The sequence below is a fragment of the Spodoptera frugiperda genome, chromosome 6, assembly GCF_023101765.2.
Source record: "Spodoptera frugiperda isolate SF20-4 chromosome 6, AGI-APGP_CSIRO_Sfru_2.0, whole genome shotgun sequence".
NCBI lineage: Eukaryota > Metazoa > Arthropoda > Insecta > Lepidoptera > Noctuidae > Spodoptera > Spodoptera frugiperda.
Window position 1 is genome coordinate 8,756,283 of NC_064217.1, and position 19,204 is coordinate 8,775,486.

At 35.6% G+C, this 19,204-nt stretch overlaps 1 protein-coding gene across 4 annotated transcripts in view; it reads left to right on the top strand.

The window, feature by feature from the left end:
• Nucleotides 1-831: 831 nt before the first annotated feature.
• The window catches only part of LOC118267773 (transmembrane protein 151B), a 59,465-nt gene continuing 41,092 nt past the window's right edge, over nucleotides 832-19,204 (top strand). For 3 of the 4 annotated variants that reach the window (XM_035581955.2, XM_035581956.2, XM_035581957.2), the window contains exon 1: nucleotides 841-1,155. In XM_035581955.2, coding sequence (XP_035437848.2) covers nucleotides 1,105-1,155 — 51 coding nt within the window. In that variant the 5' untranslated portion in view covers nucleotides 841-1,104. Of the gene's footprint in view, nucleotides 1,156-19,204 lie in introns of all 4 variants that reach the window. The other variant, XM_035581954.2, reaches the window with a different exon arrangement.

Below are 19,204 nucleotides of genomic sequence, written 5' to 3' on the forward strand. Positions count from 1 at the left end.
GACACAGGAGAAAATACTAGTGTAGGGCAACGATTTTTTTTAAAAAGAAAAGCAAAATATTTCCTGCATCAAAATTAGAACATCACTATATTATTTTTGTTACAATTTAAAATCGTTTAAAAAAGAGAATAGTGGCTTCCTATTTCATTTTCATAGCTCAATGTCTAGTATTTACGAGTATGATCAGTTATGGGTTGCGTAATAGTGGCTGTCGAGTGCTTTCGAACCCCAATACCGCACGCCACAGGGCTTGTATTGATTGTACTCAATAACAATATAAATAGCATCACCATCCAATGTGCAAAGCCAAGGTGAGACTTAGTACTTTCAAATTAGGTCGTTGTTTGTTTGTCAAGGTTTTTACTAGAGCTTATTAAAAATATTACTGTTATTTAGGTAATTAATGTGAAATTAGTATCTTTGAAGAAAAAGAGTCATGTTCATGTGTCTGCTATAATCTATTGGTGTCTCGTTGGGAGTTGCTCCATTTTGTGTTTTTACGATTTTTTTCTATTATACGTCTTTACAAAATCAGCCTTTTGATTTCATATAGTTCCTCTTAGAGTCTATCCAACAGTAATATAAAGAATAAAATGTTGAAGAGAATTTCTACAAATACATTAAATGTAAAAAGAATCGGATACGCTAACCAATGAATCTGAATGTTCACTGAAGCACTGCAGAAATCTATAAAATTACTCTAATTCACTTCCCTCGTGGGTGATTGTCTACAATGCATACGCTCGCCCCGCTGCGGTGGCGTGAAAGCCTTGCCGTTGCCATGGTTACGAGACGCTGCAGTGCTTTCTCTGCCCGCCCTCCACCGCAGTAAGCGCCCAACCCTCGCACAGAGAGGGTGTACGGCACGCTCCCGTATAACTGTCGATGTTTCACTTGTTTTCCGAACATAATTGAATATCGAAGTCGAGATTTGAATTCAGAAACTTATTTTTATTTTTTTATTTAGTGAGGTTTTATTATGTATCGCCAAGGAGGTTCAACGAAGGAGTTTTGGATGCAGTTGCAGTGTTTAAGAGTGATGCAGCTGGTGTTGTGTGTGTGAATCATGGATGAATTTTGTATTGTATTTTGGAAGACGGCGATATGACGGCCCAGGAGAGAAGCAATATTTTCTCCGATGATGACGAGGACTTGGTGAGTTTTATTATAGTTATGTAACAGGATATCCTTGAGTTTTGGAACTGTTCCAAGAATAGCGACTGTTACATAAAGTTTCGAGTGCCTGCATTGCGAGATGAGAGACGCTCAAATAAATAGAAAGTACTCTCGTTGAATTCGAAATGCATTTTTATTTTTGTAATTTGCATTTTAATTGGTATGCAGATTAAAGTTGTATGTAAATTTCATGCACAGTCTGTTATTTAAAAAAACTTTTGAAGAGTTATTTAAAATTAGTTTTTACAATCATGTATAGTATTTGTAGCATCATGAAAACTTTACTAAAGGTAACAAACATTTAATTTCAAAGTTGGCAGCCTCTTCGTCATTGATCAAACTACAATCATTGCTACGAGCCAAATGGCATTTAAACGCTCTTCGAACGAGTATATGAAAAACTTAATGTCTTATGCATTTGTTTTTTTATTCACTTATTAAGACAAGTTTTAACATATTTAAGTAGGTGATTTGTTAATCCTGTGCTTTGAATTTTTTGATTACCTGGTCGTTTGATTGCCATATCTTTGGGAATAGTGCAAAGTCATTTAATAAATGTAGACAATTTTTAATTTTAGTTAAATGAAAGAAAGAAAGAAAGAAATAAATTAATTTACACCGTTGTTAGATAAAACGGTGTAAATAAACTGAATTTATTATTGCAGGTAAAACAAGAAAGTAATTAAAAAAATCGTTAACACGGCGCAAAAAGGCCAGTGCTTAACTAGACTGCTGTCTTGGGCCCAAGCACGAATGGATTAGTCTATTTTCACATAGCAAATGTTAAGCGTGCGTTTCGATAACGTGCGTTTAAAACTACATGCATACATGTCTTTAAAATCGTATATGATATGAATGGTCACAAAATTAAAGTTGTTTGTCGGATATGCAAAATTATCTAAATACGTGGTGTGCCGGAACGTAGATCTACGCGAGACGCAATGTATTTTGAATTGTGTCTCTCATACCAGCAGGTTACGCTAGATTCACGATTTTTCTAGGACTCTTATGCTAAATATAACGACAACTTAAGTAAATTTTATTCTATTCTAGATTACGTAACTCGAACGATACAATCGCATTTCGATTTTATCTACATTTATTCATGAAGTTTAGCAGTCAGTCGTTGCCTTTTCTTGTCATCGCTGTAGCTTATCGGGGGACCCATGTCAGAGGTTTCTATTTAAGATTCCTGCTCTTTAATCTAGGTGTAAAATAGTATATAGGTATGATAAACTTGTTTGACATTGTCATTTTCAACTTTTCTTAGCGGTGATAGAGTAGAAAGTCCATTAATGCATTAACTGCCGAAAGAAAACTGTGGAAGGCAAATCCGCCGCTAAGCATCGGTCACCAGTATCCGACGTGGCGGTTAACGTGTTAAAGAATGTTTACCCTATTAATATCTATATTGAAACCTGCTCATGAACTTCTAGTCCTAATTGAGATTCCAGTTTGAAAATCAGTGTAAAAATGTCAAAACTTTTTGATAAAATAAACCTTTTTGGAATAAACCGTTTAATGTCTGGATTAAGTAAGTAACAAAAAGAACTCATTGCTCATTTTAATACCAAGCTCTACTCAGTTAATCCCATCATTATAATCCCGAAACAGACAAAACACGAACAGTATTAAATCCAAAAATATCATTAATTTAACAAAGTTACGACTGTATAACACATTGAATTTAATGAAATGATTCTGCGTGCCATTAAGTTGGTATAATGGCAAGTTTAACAGTCTAATCTGACAAAAGCCAGTGAAACAGTAGAAAGCGTTTAAACTTAGTTAAATGTGGCTTCAAATTCAAAGTTGAGATACCTCATTACTTTGGTACTCGGAAGTAGGTATTTCGTGTGGGACATAAATCTCTGAGCCACAATGATACGAGGTAATGTGGCCCGCATTGTTAGGCCGGCCCCACCGACCCGCCATATTTACCTGTTCATAACTCCGACTAGAAACTTTTGTGATAGAAGCACACACGCAACTGCTGTTTATCTCTGTTACGGTCATTAGAAAAGTTGTGCGACTCTCAAGGTAACTGTGATTAAATCTATTTTTGTTGAGCTGAGTAGAATGGCACAGTTTGTGGGTGGAAGTTCTCGTTGTAAGTCTGTACGTGTGGTTTGTTATGATTTTTGCTTGAATATTTTTTATGGTATAAGCCAGTAAACGAGTTGACGGATCACCTGATGGAAAGGATTCCCCGCCGCTCATGGACACCTAAAATACCAGGGGCGTTACAAGTGCGTTGCCAGCTTTTTGGGGGTTAGGAATTTAAGGGTTCTTAGGGAATCGGGGATTGGGAAAGGGGGTAATTGGGCCTCCGGTAACCTCACTCACACCACCGTCGGTTTTCTGTGAGGCCGTGGTTTCACTCCGGTCGAGCTGGCCAATTCGTGCCGAAGGACGGCTCTCCCACGCTTGTTACTACATTTATAAATATACAGAATTAATTTCTAGTTCTGAATTAAATTCTAATTTACTTGCCCTATTCCTAATACGGACTCTAATGTGGGTTATTATAATATAACATTGCTGACTAAAATAACATTTTGCTCTACCTCTCTGGGAGCGAAAACAGGTGTAGCATAACGTATCATATTAAAGCAGATAGCACCTAAAATAGACACGTGAATCTTTTAAAGGTTTCGTTATATAAATACATTTTCTTTTTCGGGTTAGCAGAAGGTAGCAGGTAACAGGTAACCATAATTTCACATAAAAATGATATACAGGACCGCCGGTATACTTAAAAGGGTGTCCAAAATTTATGCGATCCCCAAAAACATGGGATCTTTCGAGAAAACATGACGAGGTAGCGAAAGTATGAATGAACAATCTAAGTTTTTATACCCGCGTCTACAAGTTAAATGAAAGAGCGAGACAAGTTTTCATCGTTCAGAATTACTTCCCCAGAGCACTCGAAAACAAAACGTGCTTAGAATAAATAAACACCATCCTTCTTTATTGTTATTCTAAACATTTACAATATTCATATTTCTAGATTTGTTTGCCGAAGCCACAATTCCGCGACGACGTTTACATTAGGGCGCGTTTAGATTGAGTGTCACCTTGTTACTTAGAGTACGGTTGTATAAATGGTTCAGAACATTAAGAACATTTGGTTCGTTATTATGAATTCATTATTACCTATTGAATTGAAATTCTATTTAATATTGAACAATTTATTGTTATTTATTCAATAAAATCACAGAGTTTACTATTTTTAATAACTATCGTGGGTATGTCCCGTAAATTGACTAAGAATCATGGTTTACTCGCGTGCATTAATAGAGAAAAGCTCTACTAGTTTCGAGTCACAGAGGAACTCTTCAGACGCGCCGACGTAGCGTAATCTAGTAGTCAGTAGACTGTTTAGCTGTTCTCCATTAATGTATGATGTATATGAAGAAACTGTGATTCTTAGTTAAGTTTACATTATTCTGAAATCAAACTCTAAATCTGTGTGTTAGGCTCAGTTAGGCTAACTTTCGTTTCTTGTCGCGGTTCTCAGTATATTAATAAAACCCTTAAGTTTTACATTTATAATAACTTAGTTAAGTAAGGTTAGGTATTTGTACTTACTTGAACACAAGTATAATCCCTATTCTACAGATACTAACTCAACCAATGTAAATGCGTCTCTATTTAAGTACTTCAGAGGTACATAGATACAGGATGTTCTAAAGCGGTTACCACGACAACGGGTGTTCACTCGCTGAATAACACTGAAGATTTGTTTGAAAATGGATTCAGGACTTGGAGATAAATAGACAAAGGCACTGGATTCGACTCGGGAATATAACGTGATAAGAATAACGACATTTTATCCCGAAATAAGGACAAATGAACTGTCAACAGAGGCCGCCGGTGTAAAGTTTTGGGCAAATTGAACTTGATTTAGGTCGGTTTCCTGGAAAAGTTGTGCGTTGAAATATCTCTCGCGTGACCAAAGTTGTTTGGTAACCGATATATTGCAAAAGTATGGGTATTCTTGTTTATTCTTTTTACATATGACATACATTGTTTTAGTTCCGTTTGGTATTGATAGGTAAAGTATTGCTATACAGGTAGCCCTTATACGATATTACTTCACACTAAGGCAACATTTTTTATGGTATAAGCTGGTAAACGACGTATTAGCTGATAGTAAGCGATCGTCGCTGACCATGGACCCTCGAAACACCAGAGGCGTTACAAGTGTAGGAAAGCTTTTTGGGGTTAGAAATTTAAGGGTTGTTAAGGAATCGGGATTGGGAAAATTGAGAAGGGGAGGGGGGTAATTGGGTCGTCAGTAAACTTACTTACACAACGAAAGCGTTGCTTCACGTTGGTTTTCTGTGAGGTCGTGGCCGTCTGTGACTCCAGTTGAGCCAGCTTATTACGTGCCGAAGCATGGCTTTCCCACATTTAAACGCATAATTAATTTATCAATGCACTTGCATTTTCAACAAATACATTGTGCAAATGGACCAGCCTTAAGTCTTTTATCCTGTGACACTAACTTCCCCAAGCTTAGATCTAATTTTCAGCTTGACATAAATCACAAGACCATCAAAAATCCCTTCAAGCCAAAATCGATTTTACGTACACTGATGTTTTGCTATCAGTTCCCGGTATTTAGCGTTTCAGTGCAGCTCTAATCGAAACCGTTAAGCAATTACTGAGACCGCTTTCAGTGACGTCGAGAATATTCTGGAAAATGGCTTAAAACCGACCTTTATGTCAGGCCATGTCATTTATCTTGTTATTTGTGCGTTATGTAGGTGTAATCAATATTGTGATGTGCTGTATTGGTATAATGATCGAGAAAGCTGGATCGAAGCTAAAATGTTACTTTATTTTTCCATATTAAATTTTTCAGTACAAATCAGTGCGGAGTCGGAGTGCGGAGTTTTTTTTTTGATATATTAGCTTCTGTCAGCTGTTTCGCCCGCGTTCCCGTAGGATCAAAATATCATATCACTAAAGTTAGTGCATACCTTGTCTATGTACCATGAAAATCCGTTGATTTTGATGAAATTTGGCATGACACTACTGAACGCAGTAGCGTCAGCGTGATTTACGGCAAAACATCCAAGCAAACAAGGTTTAATATTTATAATATTAGTGTGATTTGTGTCTTTGTATGCTGTAGTCGCATTACTGCCTACTACGAGACTTAAAAATGAGAAATCTTCCAACTATCAGGTCGAACCTTGTTTTTACTGGCATCGTAACTCCTTTCTTCTACATTTTCATTATTTTATATTATTTATCCACTTTCTTATATTCTACTTTTATTATTTCATTACAAACGTGTACCTACAATGTATACACATGTTTTCTTTTAAGTGAACGTAAGGCATCTTTTATAACAATATATTAAAAGAAAAAGCAAACAAAGTGCTTCCGTTGTGTGTCGTGACTTTCCTCTGAAGGTTACATAGAAAGGAATTGGGTTAAGTTCAAAGTTATTGGGTGAAACCTTTAGTGAGTTGTCAATAGTGCTTTGGTAATAACTCGTACTTTGATAAAGGTTCACTTTGCTGATGTAAAGGTTTTGTTACGAAATAGGGGTATATTTACATTATTCTGTATATCTAACTTCTTGTATCAATTGTTGTACAAATACTAAATTAAATCGAGTAATTTCATAGTAACGTTTATGTACGTTTCCGTCATTATTTATTAAAACTGTGTATGATTGCGTGAAGTTGAAAATGTGACTACGAAATAAATGCTCGCCGTAGTCTCGTAGCACTTTTCGTAGCAGCGTAGCAACGTTAAAATCTCGTTAAGGTAAAAATGTACGTTTATGTACACTTTACGGTACATTTTAAAATATTTTTAAATAAGCAATATTTTACCTTTTACTGAAACTACTTTAAAGCACATACGTCCTCTGCTGAAAAAATATTCGAACGTTCGTTTTTTGTGTATTTGCGTTTGATCGATGTATTTTTTCAGTTGAACCTTTTTACAAATTCAGGATGGCACCTGTCCGGAATGAATTATCCGTACTGTGTGCTACCAAAACAGTTTTATTTCACGCTCGTAACAGTGGCAAAGAAAATTAATGTATTCAGATAGAAAATTTGAATTTCAATCGAATGAAATAAATAAGAATAAATTGACAACAGGACTTGGAAGTTGTAACGAGTCTGTCGCGGTGACGGACGAACGTCAAATCAATTAATTTGAATATATTAGTGACATTTTCTCTACAGAATTGGAATATTGATCGTTAGCGTGATTACTGAGTCCGGGTCTGTAATTTGACAGTTCATGAGTTGTATGACAATAAGGTCATTAGTAAATCTTAATGTTGAATTCTCCTTATTTATTCAATACCATTATATAAAAAATACATGTAAGTATACAAAGTATAAACTGAATAAAAACTCACATCAAGTCCTGCAATAAACATAAAAAAGAAAATCTCTTTAATTTAAAACAGGAAAAGTAATTTAATTGTTTAAAAATAAATAGCTTACGAGAGTGTGACGTCGAATTCCGATAACCGACAACCCACACACTATCACTTTCGACATATTAATTTGTATACACGGCTGCACCTAAAGCTATACATAACCAGTTTACCATGGTCTCGCTTTGTATGATTATTCCATACATTCAACAGTCAATTTATACTGGTAGTGCTAACATATGTAGGTATTATATTCCCGGCTCCATGTATCTACAATGTATTCACAATTTGGCTCTCAATAGCCTATTATGTTACATGCAAATTTTCCCCTTATTAGTATTGTGTGCAGTGAAGATAAGGTTTAATATTGTTTGGATAGGATAAGTGGTTGATGCAATTAATGTGGGTTGAAATATGTTAATTGAGTTTTTGTTTGTTATTATGTTTAAGAGGTATATTGAATTTTTGAGGAATGCTAACTCAGAGGAGCATTGAAGTGTACATTTCTGTAGAGGTAATTAGTTTCCATAATTTATTAATGTTATAAAATTTAACGAAATAGTGTTGATTCTATAGCAAACACCAGCCATAATTCTTTTTTAATTGTATAAGCCGGTAAACGGACACACTGATCACCTGACGGAAAACAATCGCAGTCGCCTATTGATACCGGAAACAAAGCATGTTTCTCCCTCACTTAGCATAAACTCCATAAAGGAATATAATATATATTAAAACCATACATAAAACCATACATAAAGAGCAAAACTATTCCTGAAGTGTCACCTTCAAACATATGATTTACACCTGTGGCGACCTGCTCGTGTGACATGAAGGCTTGCCTTGAAGAAAACTCGAAGGTTAGCACTGGTTAGTGGTTGGTATAGAGAGTTTCACATGCAGCTATACAAAACCAGTTTATAATGAACTCGCTTTATAAGACCTTTCCGCATATTCAAAGGTCAATTTATACTGGTGTTGTGTAACTTGATGAGTAGTAGGTACGTATGACCTACTTGTATTATAAATGACCTCTCACGCCCGCTTCACTGTCTTAGGCGAACTTTCTTTAAATTATGTAAGGGTCGGGTTATGCGGGCTGTTTTCGTATAAAGGTTAGGCATTTGGCCTTTTCATTGTGTTTGCAATGGAATTAATTTTATGTTTTATAAGAATGGTTTGTTTTCATGGAAAATTGGTGATGTGAGAGATAGATTAGACAGGTTTTACGTGTCTAGTCTGTTTTCCAAATGTTTTATTCGAAATCTGAAGACAGAATCAGCATCGGAACACATAGGTGAAAATTTCTCTCACTATATTTTTTATGTATTTGATGGGTCAACGTTTGGGCACCATCTCGCCATGTGGTAAGCGATGACACGGTCTACAATGAAGCGCTTATAAGCAACCTATTCACTCGGGACTTGAAAACACTTAGGTTATAACCACCAGGAAACACAGAACAACATAATATTCATTGCAAAATGTGTTTTTGCAATTTGAAACCTTTGCATAAGATTCTGAAACAATTTCATAATTAAAAATTCTTCCTATTTATTTTTATTGTAACAAAAATAACTCAATGAGTAATTTAATCTTCAGTTTGCTTCGCAGATTGAAACCTTTAAATACTGAAGAAACAAACTGAGCCTTCTTTTTAATTAAAAACAAAGGCTACTGATGTTTGCGATATTTTAATGAAATGTGTATTTTTGTGTGTATACAGGGTGTAAAATATGTGATGGTAAAATCCGAATTTATTTCTTTGAGCGTGACTAACTGATTATGGTTGAAAAAAGGTGATGCGTTGAGAAAACTAAGGTGGGAATTTAAGGATTTTGAAAGTTACAGTTAAATAGAAGTTTGACTTTATGTCTATATGTCATGATTAAATATCACAAACTTATCGTAATATTATAAGATTTATCATCAATCAACGAGCATATATGAAAAGACTGATGACTGTTAATAAGTAAAAAAGGGTATGTAAGATTCATAGCGATTGGCGTTTCGTAGTCTCTGTCTACCCCATGGGAGATAGACGTGAGGTTATATATGTACGTATAAATATCATATCAAAATTGCCACTGATTTCAACCACTATTCATCTCTGAAATATAAAATTTGCTTCAAACTGAATGACAAAAAGACGTACAATGAACCGAACATTTGACAAAGACTTTGATACAAACAAAAAGTATTTTGTAAATCTCTGTATTTGTTCGAATCTTAAGGCTCACGCAATTTATACTGAATGTATATTCATACTTTCAGTCTGGTTTTGAGGTTTGCGTGATTGCTGTTCAAAGTGAAATACTTTACACGCGACGGCTAATAAATCGTAAGCCTGCTTTCTTTGTAGTCTTTTCTTGAAATAGAAAACGATATACCATTTATTTTATGCCTTAAAATAAGTGTATAATGTGCGTTATCCTTTGTATTAGACTAAAACACATCTCCCGTCAAACAAGCAAATGGCAGACTGTGAGTAATTTTTAATATTTTATAGAAAGCTTAAAGTAAACTTCATTTAGAAGAAGATAGTACAAGAAAATAAATTTCTATTTAAATAAAACTTATTTCAATCAAACAAAATTAAATTATCGTTAATTTATTCTAAAAGATAAATGAGAGCAATTATTTATTCACTTCACATCCATTAGTTGAACATTTTCGTCTTGAATTTGTGAAAGAAAACTAACGCTTAGACACTTGGCACGGTGTCCCCTACACAGTTGGCGTACAACTTCTCCCCTCTTAAGTACGGACGGGGGGAGAAACGGCGAAAATTTCCAACATTCGAGAAAATATACAGTTTGATCTTCGTTGGTACAAGACTTTAAATTAAGTTAAAAGTTGACACTTTACTGACTAGGCATGTGACGTGGATTTTTCTTTCCTACTTTTTTCCTTTTCGTCTAAATCTTTTATTTGGTACAGTGTAGTGTATTTTCTGACTCTAAATTTTACTTTCGATATTCGAAATCGATATTTTGTTCTAGATAGATATTTATATTTCTTCCAGTAACTTAATACAATAAAATACCGAAACAAATACTTAAGAGGAAAAAAAATCGACTTCATTATTATTCCCAATACTAACAAGGGTGCTCGAAGCAAAATAATTTCTATGAAGTGTTTTATTCGCACGAAGTAACACGAACAACAATTGAAAACACCTTTGATGTTACTATAAGCTGAATTCAGATATTTAAACCAGAGATACTCCAGATCAAATAAATCCGTTGCCACCGGCGACAGGAACTGCCGGCCAAATAATTTAAGGTCCATAAAAAACTTTTGAAGAAACCGGTGAAATATTTTCCCTCAGAAATAGTCCTGAGGGGAGGAAAAAATTTATAGGCAATTTAAGCACCTACCTCTGAGTTAGTCCTTTTATTGTGAGTGGCTATTCTGCGACGTTTTCCGGGCTGTTCTATCGTTTTGTAGCGTTTGTAACCTCCTTGGAAATAATTGCTTTAATGCTGACCTCGTTCTTAGGATTTCCTCAAAAGTGTCTTTTTGTAAAAGCTTTCTACAGACTTTAGCCGATTAAAGAAATGTATTTCTTTGTTATGCCCTCTAATATTTGCCTCATTAAACTCGTGTTGACGCCTTTGTTGTGAAACAGTGAGGCAGTTGAACCGCAACTGCGGTCGTGGAAATGAATTTTTCAACTGGATATCTCTTCATACTTCAACTTACTCTAAATTGCCTAACTCTGACTTATCTTACTATTTTACAATACAAAATCTGTTAAAGAATTTGATCATTATAATTAACTCAGTGTGTTGGACTATTCATCAACAGCCTATTAATGGCCACTGCTGACCAAAGCCTCTTCTCACATGGAAAGGGTTTAAGCATTAATCACCTCGCTTGCTTAATGAGGGTTGGCGATTTCAAACTTATAATCCGAAATTATTATAGTCTAGGTTTCGTCACGATGTTTTCCTTCACCAATGTGATTACTCTGATACTTGCCTTTGGTAGGTTTCGAACCCCCCTCATGCATAAGGAAGTGTCTTAGACCTCCGGATCACCACAACTTGTTGGACTATTGCTGTCTTAATATTACATTACTCTCATTAAATCCAAATTTCAATTTCTATTCAAAATGAAGTTGCGTTAACAATCCCACGAAGGCCACGGTGCGGTTGCGTGTAACCCCATTCAGTTTCCCTCAGCCTCGCTCAACCTCACCGCCGCACCTTTAAAGCCAAACTTGCCTCCAACTAGACATGTTTATTCCAATCTAGTTATTCTATTAATGCTTGAAGAGAACACAAATGAGCTTTTATAGAGTATTCAATTTATGTCGTGTCTCTAGAGTTCCATGTTGTAATTAGATTTCTGCTTAAATCTATACTTAGAAAGGTGAAGAGTTTGTTCGTTTGACCCCGCTAATCTTCGGAACTACTGGTTCGATTTGAATTATTGTTTTTGTGTTGGATAGTGCATTTATTGAGAAAGTTATTGATAAGGCTATATTCATTTATGATAACACTTATTTAGAAGTAATGGTCCACGCGTATAAAGCTTTTCTTTTGAATTTATTCATTACTATATCTCTATAAATATCATTGAAGAGTCAAATTATACATTACGAAAGACTAAAGAAACATCATACAAATAGCCTTTTTACCCTTTTAAAAACCCTGATTTTAAAGGTAAGAATTCTATTCAAACAAAAAACGACATAATAATTACAAAGCGAGCCTTAAGCGTATAAAAACTCCAAAAACTTGGTCATAAACATTTTGTTCAAAGAGTTAGGAAGTTTGTTCCAACTTCATCGGTCAATCTAATTCAAAGGGACCCTTATATTTAGCATCCCTTTCAAAACTCTCTAAATAACGACATTCAAAAAGTTTATTAAATCTCATCTATATTTAGGAGTTACTAATAACTTTGGTCGATGAGTATTGCTGGATGACCTCAAACTGAAGGAACACCCACGTCAGAGTTTGAGGTGAATGGTAGAATGGTAGTGATTGAAGGGTGATCTATTAATAGGATTGTGAGTGGTGACGTCTTGTTAACCTGAATGATTGAAGTAAATAGTAGTTTGTAACGTAGATAAGAATATAAACAATTATCTCTAAAGGTTACGCAGATGTGTGTTTGTAAATGCAGATTATATTTTGGATATATTTACCAATTACTAATTACCAATCCCCATTCCCCAACCACCTTTAAATTTCTAACCTCTAGGCTGGCAACCGAATTGTAATGTTTCTGGTGTTTTGGGTGTGCATGGGCGGCGGCGATTGCTAAGAAGGTGATTTGTCTACTCGTTTAGAGGCTCTCTATACAATCTTCTCCCTAATTGAAGCCGGTAAACGAGCCTACGGTTGCTTACCTGATGGTAAGTAATCGGCGCCGCCCATTGACACTTGAAACACCAAAGTTACAACTGCGTTGCCGGCTTAAAATACATATTTAACTCTGATAAGCCTATATAAAAGAACACCCATTACTCCGCTGACAACCATAAACCTTGAACATTTCATATAGCCACTAAAATAAACCAACCCCACGGGAGAAAGCACAATAAAATGCCAACAAAATATCATAAAACAATAGATTGTGAGAGGAAATTCAATTCGCCGCCTTACAGAGTGGAACACAAGGTTACAAACAAACAAACAAACAAACATAAGTAAAGTTATTTATTCAGTAGATATCGATCGACACAGGCCAGGGGAGACGTGACCTGTGTGAACAACCCAACTTTCCCCCTAAATGGGGCTCGTTTATAACGGCTATGCTGCTAATAAGTCGCTTCCACCCACGAATATTTATCTTTGAGGAGATCGAGGCAAAGTGACCCTGGTACCTCACCCTTTATTATTATAGAAAGGAGTTTTCCATCGTTCGCAGAAAGTTTTTAAACTATTTGAGTGATGGTGGAAAAGTTTACGTTTTAATATTCGGTTTTTGAAATCACAAACAAAAGAAAGTTCAACAATTTAATCTGTACTCTTGAAAGAAAATGCGGAAATTCTGGATATAATGACGTCGTTGTTTTATGGTTTAAAATGCAACTGAAGTTTACAAAGGTTGTTTGAAGGTTGTATAAATACAAAAGATTTATAAATGTCCGTTAGTTTAATGACACATCTACTAATTATACGCTTAAAAAATGAATTATTTCTATCTGTTTGTCATCGCTATCACACGCAAAGGTCGGTTTGATATCTTAGGTCATATTTTATTCCGTTATATCAGTAGCGAGGGATATGTAAATTTTTTACGTACGGTAACATCGTCATCGTTATTTTATCATGGCGGCGTGTCCGGAACACATGCCTACGTATTCTCCCACATCTATCGAAACTCCCCACATTTCTTTCCTAACCAGATTTATTTGCGTTCGTCGTATTTTTATTCACTTTGTTTTATCCTGTATAAAATATTTTTTACACACTGTACTTACATATGTCTCGATACGCTTTTGTTTTTTTTTATGATAAGTAAGATGCTCTTTTTTACGACGATGAGAGTCTACGAATGGGATTTGTTATTTAATGTTAAAAATAATAAATTCAAGGATAATTACCATAAAAAAGAATTACATACTGTTACTTCACTCGTTACTTGAGTGGTCTATTATAATGGGAATTATAGCTTAATCAGCAGATTACTATTACCGTAACAGTCTGTGCTCACCTTACATAGAAATACAGACATAGCACTCGTACAAAGCTTGTTAAGGTCCCTAAACGTACCCATACTTGCATCAACAAAGATGATGGTAGGTGGTATAAATATATATACAAATAACATAGTTTACGAAAAGCAAGCACATAATTTAATATATCTATCCAAACCTACTTCAAAGATTGACAACCGTAACATAACACAGTAATACTACGCTAAATTATACAAACTCCAATCTGGTAGTACCTCTAAAACCTTGATGAATGCGAGGCACTCACTGCGCGACCATAATTCCGTCATTAAAGCCGAATTCTCCCCCAATCCGTACATACTTGAGCTTAACTATCGCATTCAACGTGTGAGGTGCTTAAGTACTGGGATACACGAGATATTAGTGCTTTCAATGAAGCCTGAGAGGGCAATCTGAATGTTTCAGTGCTGCTGTCGTGAAATGTAGTATGTGTGTGGGTAATTGAAAACTGGCTCTAAATTTATCAGAGATAAAAAAGTGCCGAGAAATAAAACTGTCTCGCTGGTCGAGTGGTCGCAAGTGTGACTGCCGGGTAAGGGTCTCCGGTTCGATTCCCGGGGCGGACAACGCATTGCTGGGCTTTTTTAGGTTTATCGATAAAATTTCTCAATAGAAGCACGGAGTTTGGAATTGATCTCAGTATATGGTAATAGGCTCACCCCCTATTACATGGGACGTATAACTTAAATGGTGAAAAGTGGGTGTACATTTTACAGTGATAAAAGGGGTGACGATACGACGAAATAGAACTCGAAAGATATTTTAGAACAATGAAGAATACTTCACCAATATAATAGGATGCTTAGACATAATATTTACACAATATTGGCACTCAAATGTTTTAACAAGGCAAGTTTACGTCTATTTGATTAAGGATTCGTAAAATGGAAAAATCATCCCTTTTTACCACTTCAGAAGTAAAACAAGTTCCAACTAATAATAACCAATTTCGCAGACATCTTTCAACAAATGAGACACAATTTGTTCAAATCACAGCTCCTAACTAACTTAAAAGCTCATTTCCGAAGATAGACGACTAATTACGATCTTGTCCGAAGTTATTCATGAAGTCTACAAGGCGTCTGAGTTATAAATTACAGTACCTCTACTATGAGTTTACACTTTAAAAGCAATTGTATTTGTCGGTACCCGATAGCGTCGAGTCGACGGAATTTGACGGAATTGTTTGTATACCAAATTTTAGTTGTGACGATGTAATACTTGGCATACAAAGTCAAAGTCAAACAATTTATTTTAATTAATCCTTAATTAGGCACTTTTTAAACGTCAAATTGAATTGTCCGTCTATCTGCCATTAAAGCTAGGTGCTCGTCCCAAAATGCAGCTTCGAATGGAAAAGAACGAGCAAGAAACTCCATAGTTAAAAAAAAAATCATCAACGCTTTTGAGTATTGAGTAATATTAATGCTTTAAACTCACAATAGAGGCACAACACGAACGTTAAATACTAATGAGAAGCCAAGGTCAAGTCTGATGGATGGGCTGAACTTCGCCCTTGACCCAGGTAAGCGGAGCACTGAGTAGCGGAGAGCAATGTAAATCGAGATGACACTGAAGACTATTTATTATGTACCTTCTTGTTGAGAAGACTGTCTTGATATATGGGTTTTGGTTTTATTAAGAATAAGAGAAGTGTACCAATGGGCACTCTCAGGGTGCTTTTCCACCAGAAATGTGTTATATGGCTATGCTGTGAAGATGCAATACCTAAGCTAAGTGAAACTATGTGACCGGTTCTACCGATACTAAGCTATGTAGCGAAACAATTAAGATTTGCCGCCGCCAAGTAGTTGCACGAGGTAGATGCGTAGCTCGAGTATGCGATGTATATCATAGTACGCATCTTTCTTCACTTACCATCACTTAATGTGAATGCTCGTTAGCCTCTGATGACATAAAAAGTATTTAATTACCTACGGACATACAGGGTGTCCCTGAAATCGACGTCCAACAGGCACCAGATGATCGGCAAGGTTCCAACTGTTATCAGAAAAATATAAAAAAAATTCGAAGTCCTACAGTTTTTAAATTACAGTGACTTATGTGTTATCCACGAAAAAGTACACCCTGTGCCAGTCTTTTGACTCTTGTTGCTACAAATCTTTATTTTTTCGTCTGCAGTCTTCCTTACATTATCCTGAATAGTGCTCCAGTAATATGGAATCATAAATTCATAGCCAACTGCTTTAGATTGGAAAACATTGTTAGTTTTAGAGGAACCAAATACTCTGAATAAAATTTTCACCTTACTTTAAGTGACTGTACTGAATAAATTATGTATGGCGCTAGTAGTGGCAAATTTCACCAAAGTTGGCGCATTTAATAAGGATTATAAAATGGTATAGCACTTTGCACATTATTTGTTAAATTCGACACAAAAAAAGATTTTCCAACGAAACTCCGTTTCGATGAATTTATTTGAACTTACTAAAATTTCTTCTAGTGTACTCCAATCATACGTTACAACCTCGTATGTACTAGACAACACTTTGCACGCGATTTGTTATCATCATGTTGAAAATCAGCGAGGATCTCTTGTGATCTTGTCAAACAACATTGTCTGTCTACTCATGATTTCGCTTGCAGCATTCGTCGGCAATATTATCGCTAGAGGAACTGGTGTTGTGCATTTCGAGCTATCGTACTAGGGCTACGGGATTTTAGCTGAGCACTGGCTTTTTTGCACCGTGTTGATTATTTAATTTTAAAATTATTTTTAACTTTACCTGCAATTTCTTGTAACGGTGCAAGGCTAAGAATTTATGATTCCATATTACTGGAGCACTATTCAGGATAATGTAAGGAAGACTGCAGACGAAAAAATTAAGATTTGTAGCAACAAGAGTCAAAAGACTGGCACAGGGTGTACTTTTTCGTGGATAACACATAAGTCACTGTAATTTTAAAACTGTAGGACTTAGAATTTTTTTTATATTTTTCTGATAACATTTGGAACCTTGCCGATCACCTGGTGCCCGTTGGACGTCGACTTCAGGGACACCCTGTATAGTCACCTTATTCCTGTTAGTACTTTAGTAAAGGCACTCAGTTATCTTTTAAATAAACAGAAAACACTTTGCGAATTACAGAAAAGATTACTTAATAACAGAAAAAATAAAAGAAATGTAACCTGACAGCGAGTTTGCGAGATTCAAAGGCTCAAAGAGAAATTAAAATTGTTTAGTTTTATGATTTTTCACAAAGCTTTTATTTCAAAAAGGAAACTGACTTTGTGACTTTATCCTTTTATATAAAAAAACAGTACGCTTTCCACAGTAACGTGATTCTTTGATATTCAGAGATAAGTTTCATGCCTTACAAAATAAATACTCATTAGTTTACAAACTTATTCCTAACTCCTTGCATAAGTTACCTTCTTATAAGTTTGTCGTATGTTACCTCTCTAGAGAGCGTAGAGAGAAAACTTCATGAAGTTCCTATACAAACAGTACAATAATAAGTTAGTAAAGTTTTATATACTTCATTAGTTTTGTTTAACTTTTGATAAAACTCCTTTGTATCTTCTAATAAAATTCCTACTTAAGTTACGCGTCCACAGTCCCGAATCGTACGCACCGGATTTTAGTTTGTCTTTATAGAAACTTATACAACTGCGTCCACTGATCCACATCGTACGCACCGTATTATCAGCAATGCCTACATGCGATGCGTGCTGATGACGTCATACGGAACGCGTACCATGCGTGCGATGCGTACGATGCGGGCCTGTCGACTATTCGTTTTATTCTTGGTTTAAAATAATCTACTGCCAATTTAACATAGCAAAGTTGATAATTTGGGAACTAGTACTTTCATAATACACTTGTAACAAAATATTTTAACGAAATTCCCATTTATTATTCTAGGAAACAAGTTATTATGAACTTTTTATTAAAACAACAGTTCGCTCTGGTGCTGGTGCCTATAATAACAAAAAACCAACAGTATAAATATTTAAACCGCCAATTTCAACTTGTTCCATTACTGTTTCCAGTTGAAATTTACTCCGTACTCTAGGGGTTGGAACTAACTTTATTACACGGGGCGCATATTGATAAACATAGCGCTGGTTTCACACGTTCTCGTCCAAAGTTTGACGCCAACGACATACGTCCAATATTGCAATGTATTTGGAACATTAAAAGCTTTACTTTGATACTACATTACTTGTATGCGTAGTTTAATACCATGGTGTGGATAAAGCGACCTAATTTTATCTACGGTTTTTGATCTCTTCCTCCGTTGTCTATTGTTTTAATGGAAGCTACGCATTTTTGTTAAATACTTTCTTATTACAATATAATTTAAGTAAAATCTATCTTAAGACTTTTATTTTCCTAGAGCTGCGGACTGCCTAGCGGGTTACCGGGTCTCTGGCTCAAAAATTATGAGTAGGAACAGGGTGGTTTTTATCCAGTAAGAGTCTGACATTCCCTCTCGCCTCGCCCAAGGCGGCAGAAGTCATTTGATGATTTTCCCCCCTCAAAACAAAACTTTTATTTGAACAGCGCCAATACTGTTTCTAGCTACACACATTGGACAAGTAGCATTGGCCAACATTTGGGCCAACATGCGGAGCCGCTTTAACACAGTGCCACAGTACACAAACGCGGCTAATTTACCAGCATCCTGAGACATTGTTCCTTCAATGAGACTTTGTTAGTGCGCTTAAATTATGTACAACTGGTACTGTGAACCAGTTGATGTTAGACTGCTTCATTAGCTCCTGAGATCTGTATGACTTAGTATTATCGGTTCTGATCCCTTGTATACTCAGTTTTCGTATGACAGTCTAATCTAAGATAATTGTATGTCTAAGATTGCTTAAGTTAGGGATGAAATGATTCACGCAGTTCTGTAGGCAATTGTTAATATACTGAAATTTACATATGTGTGAG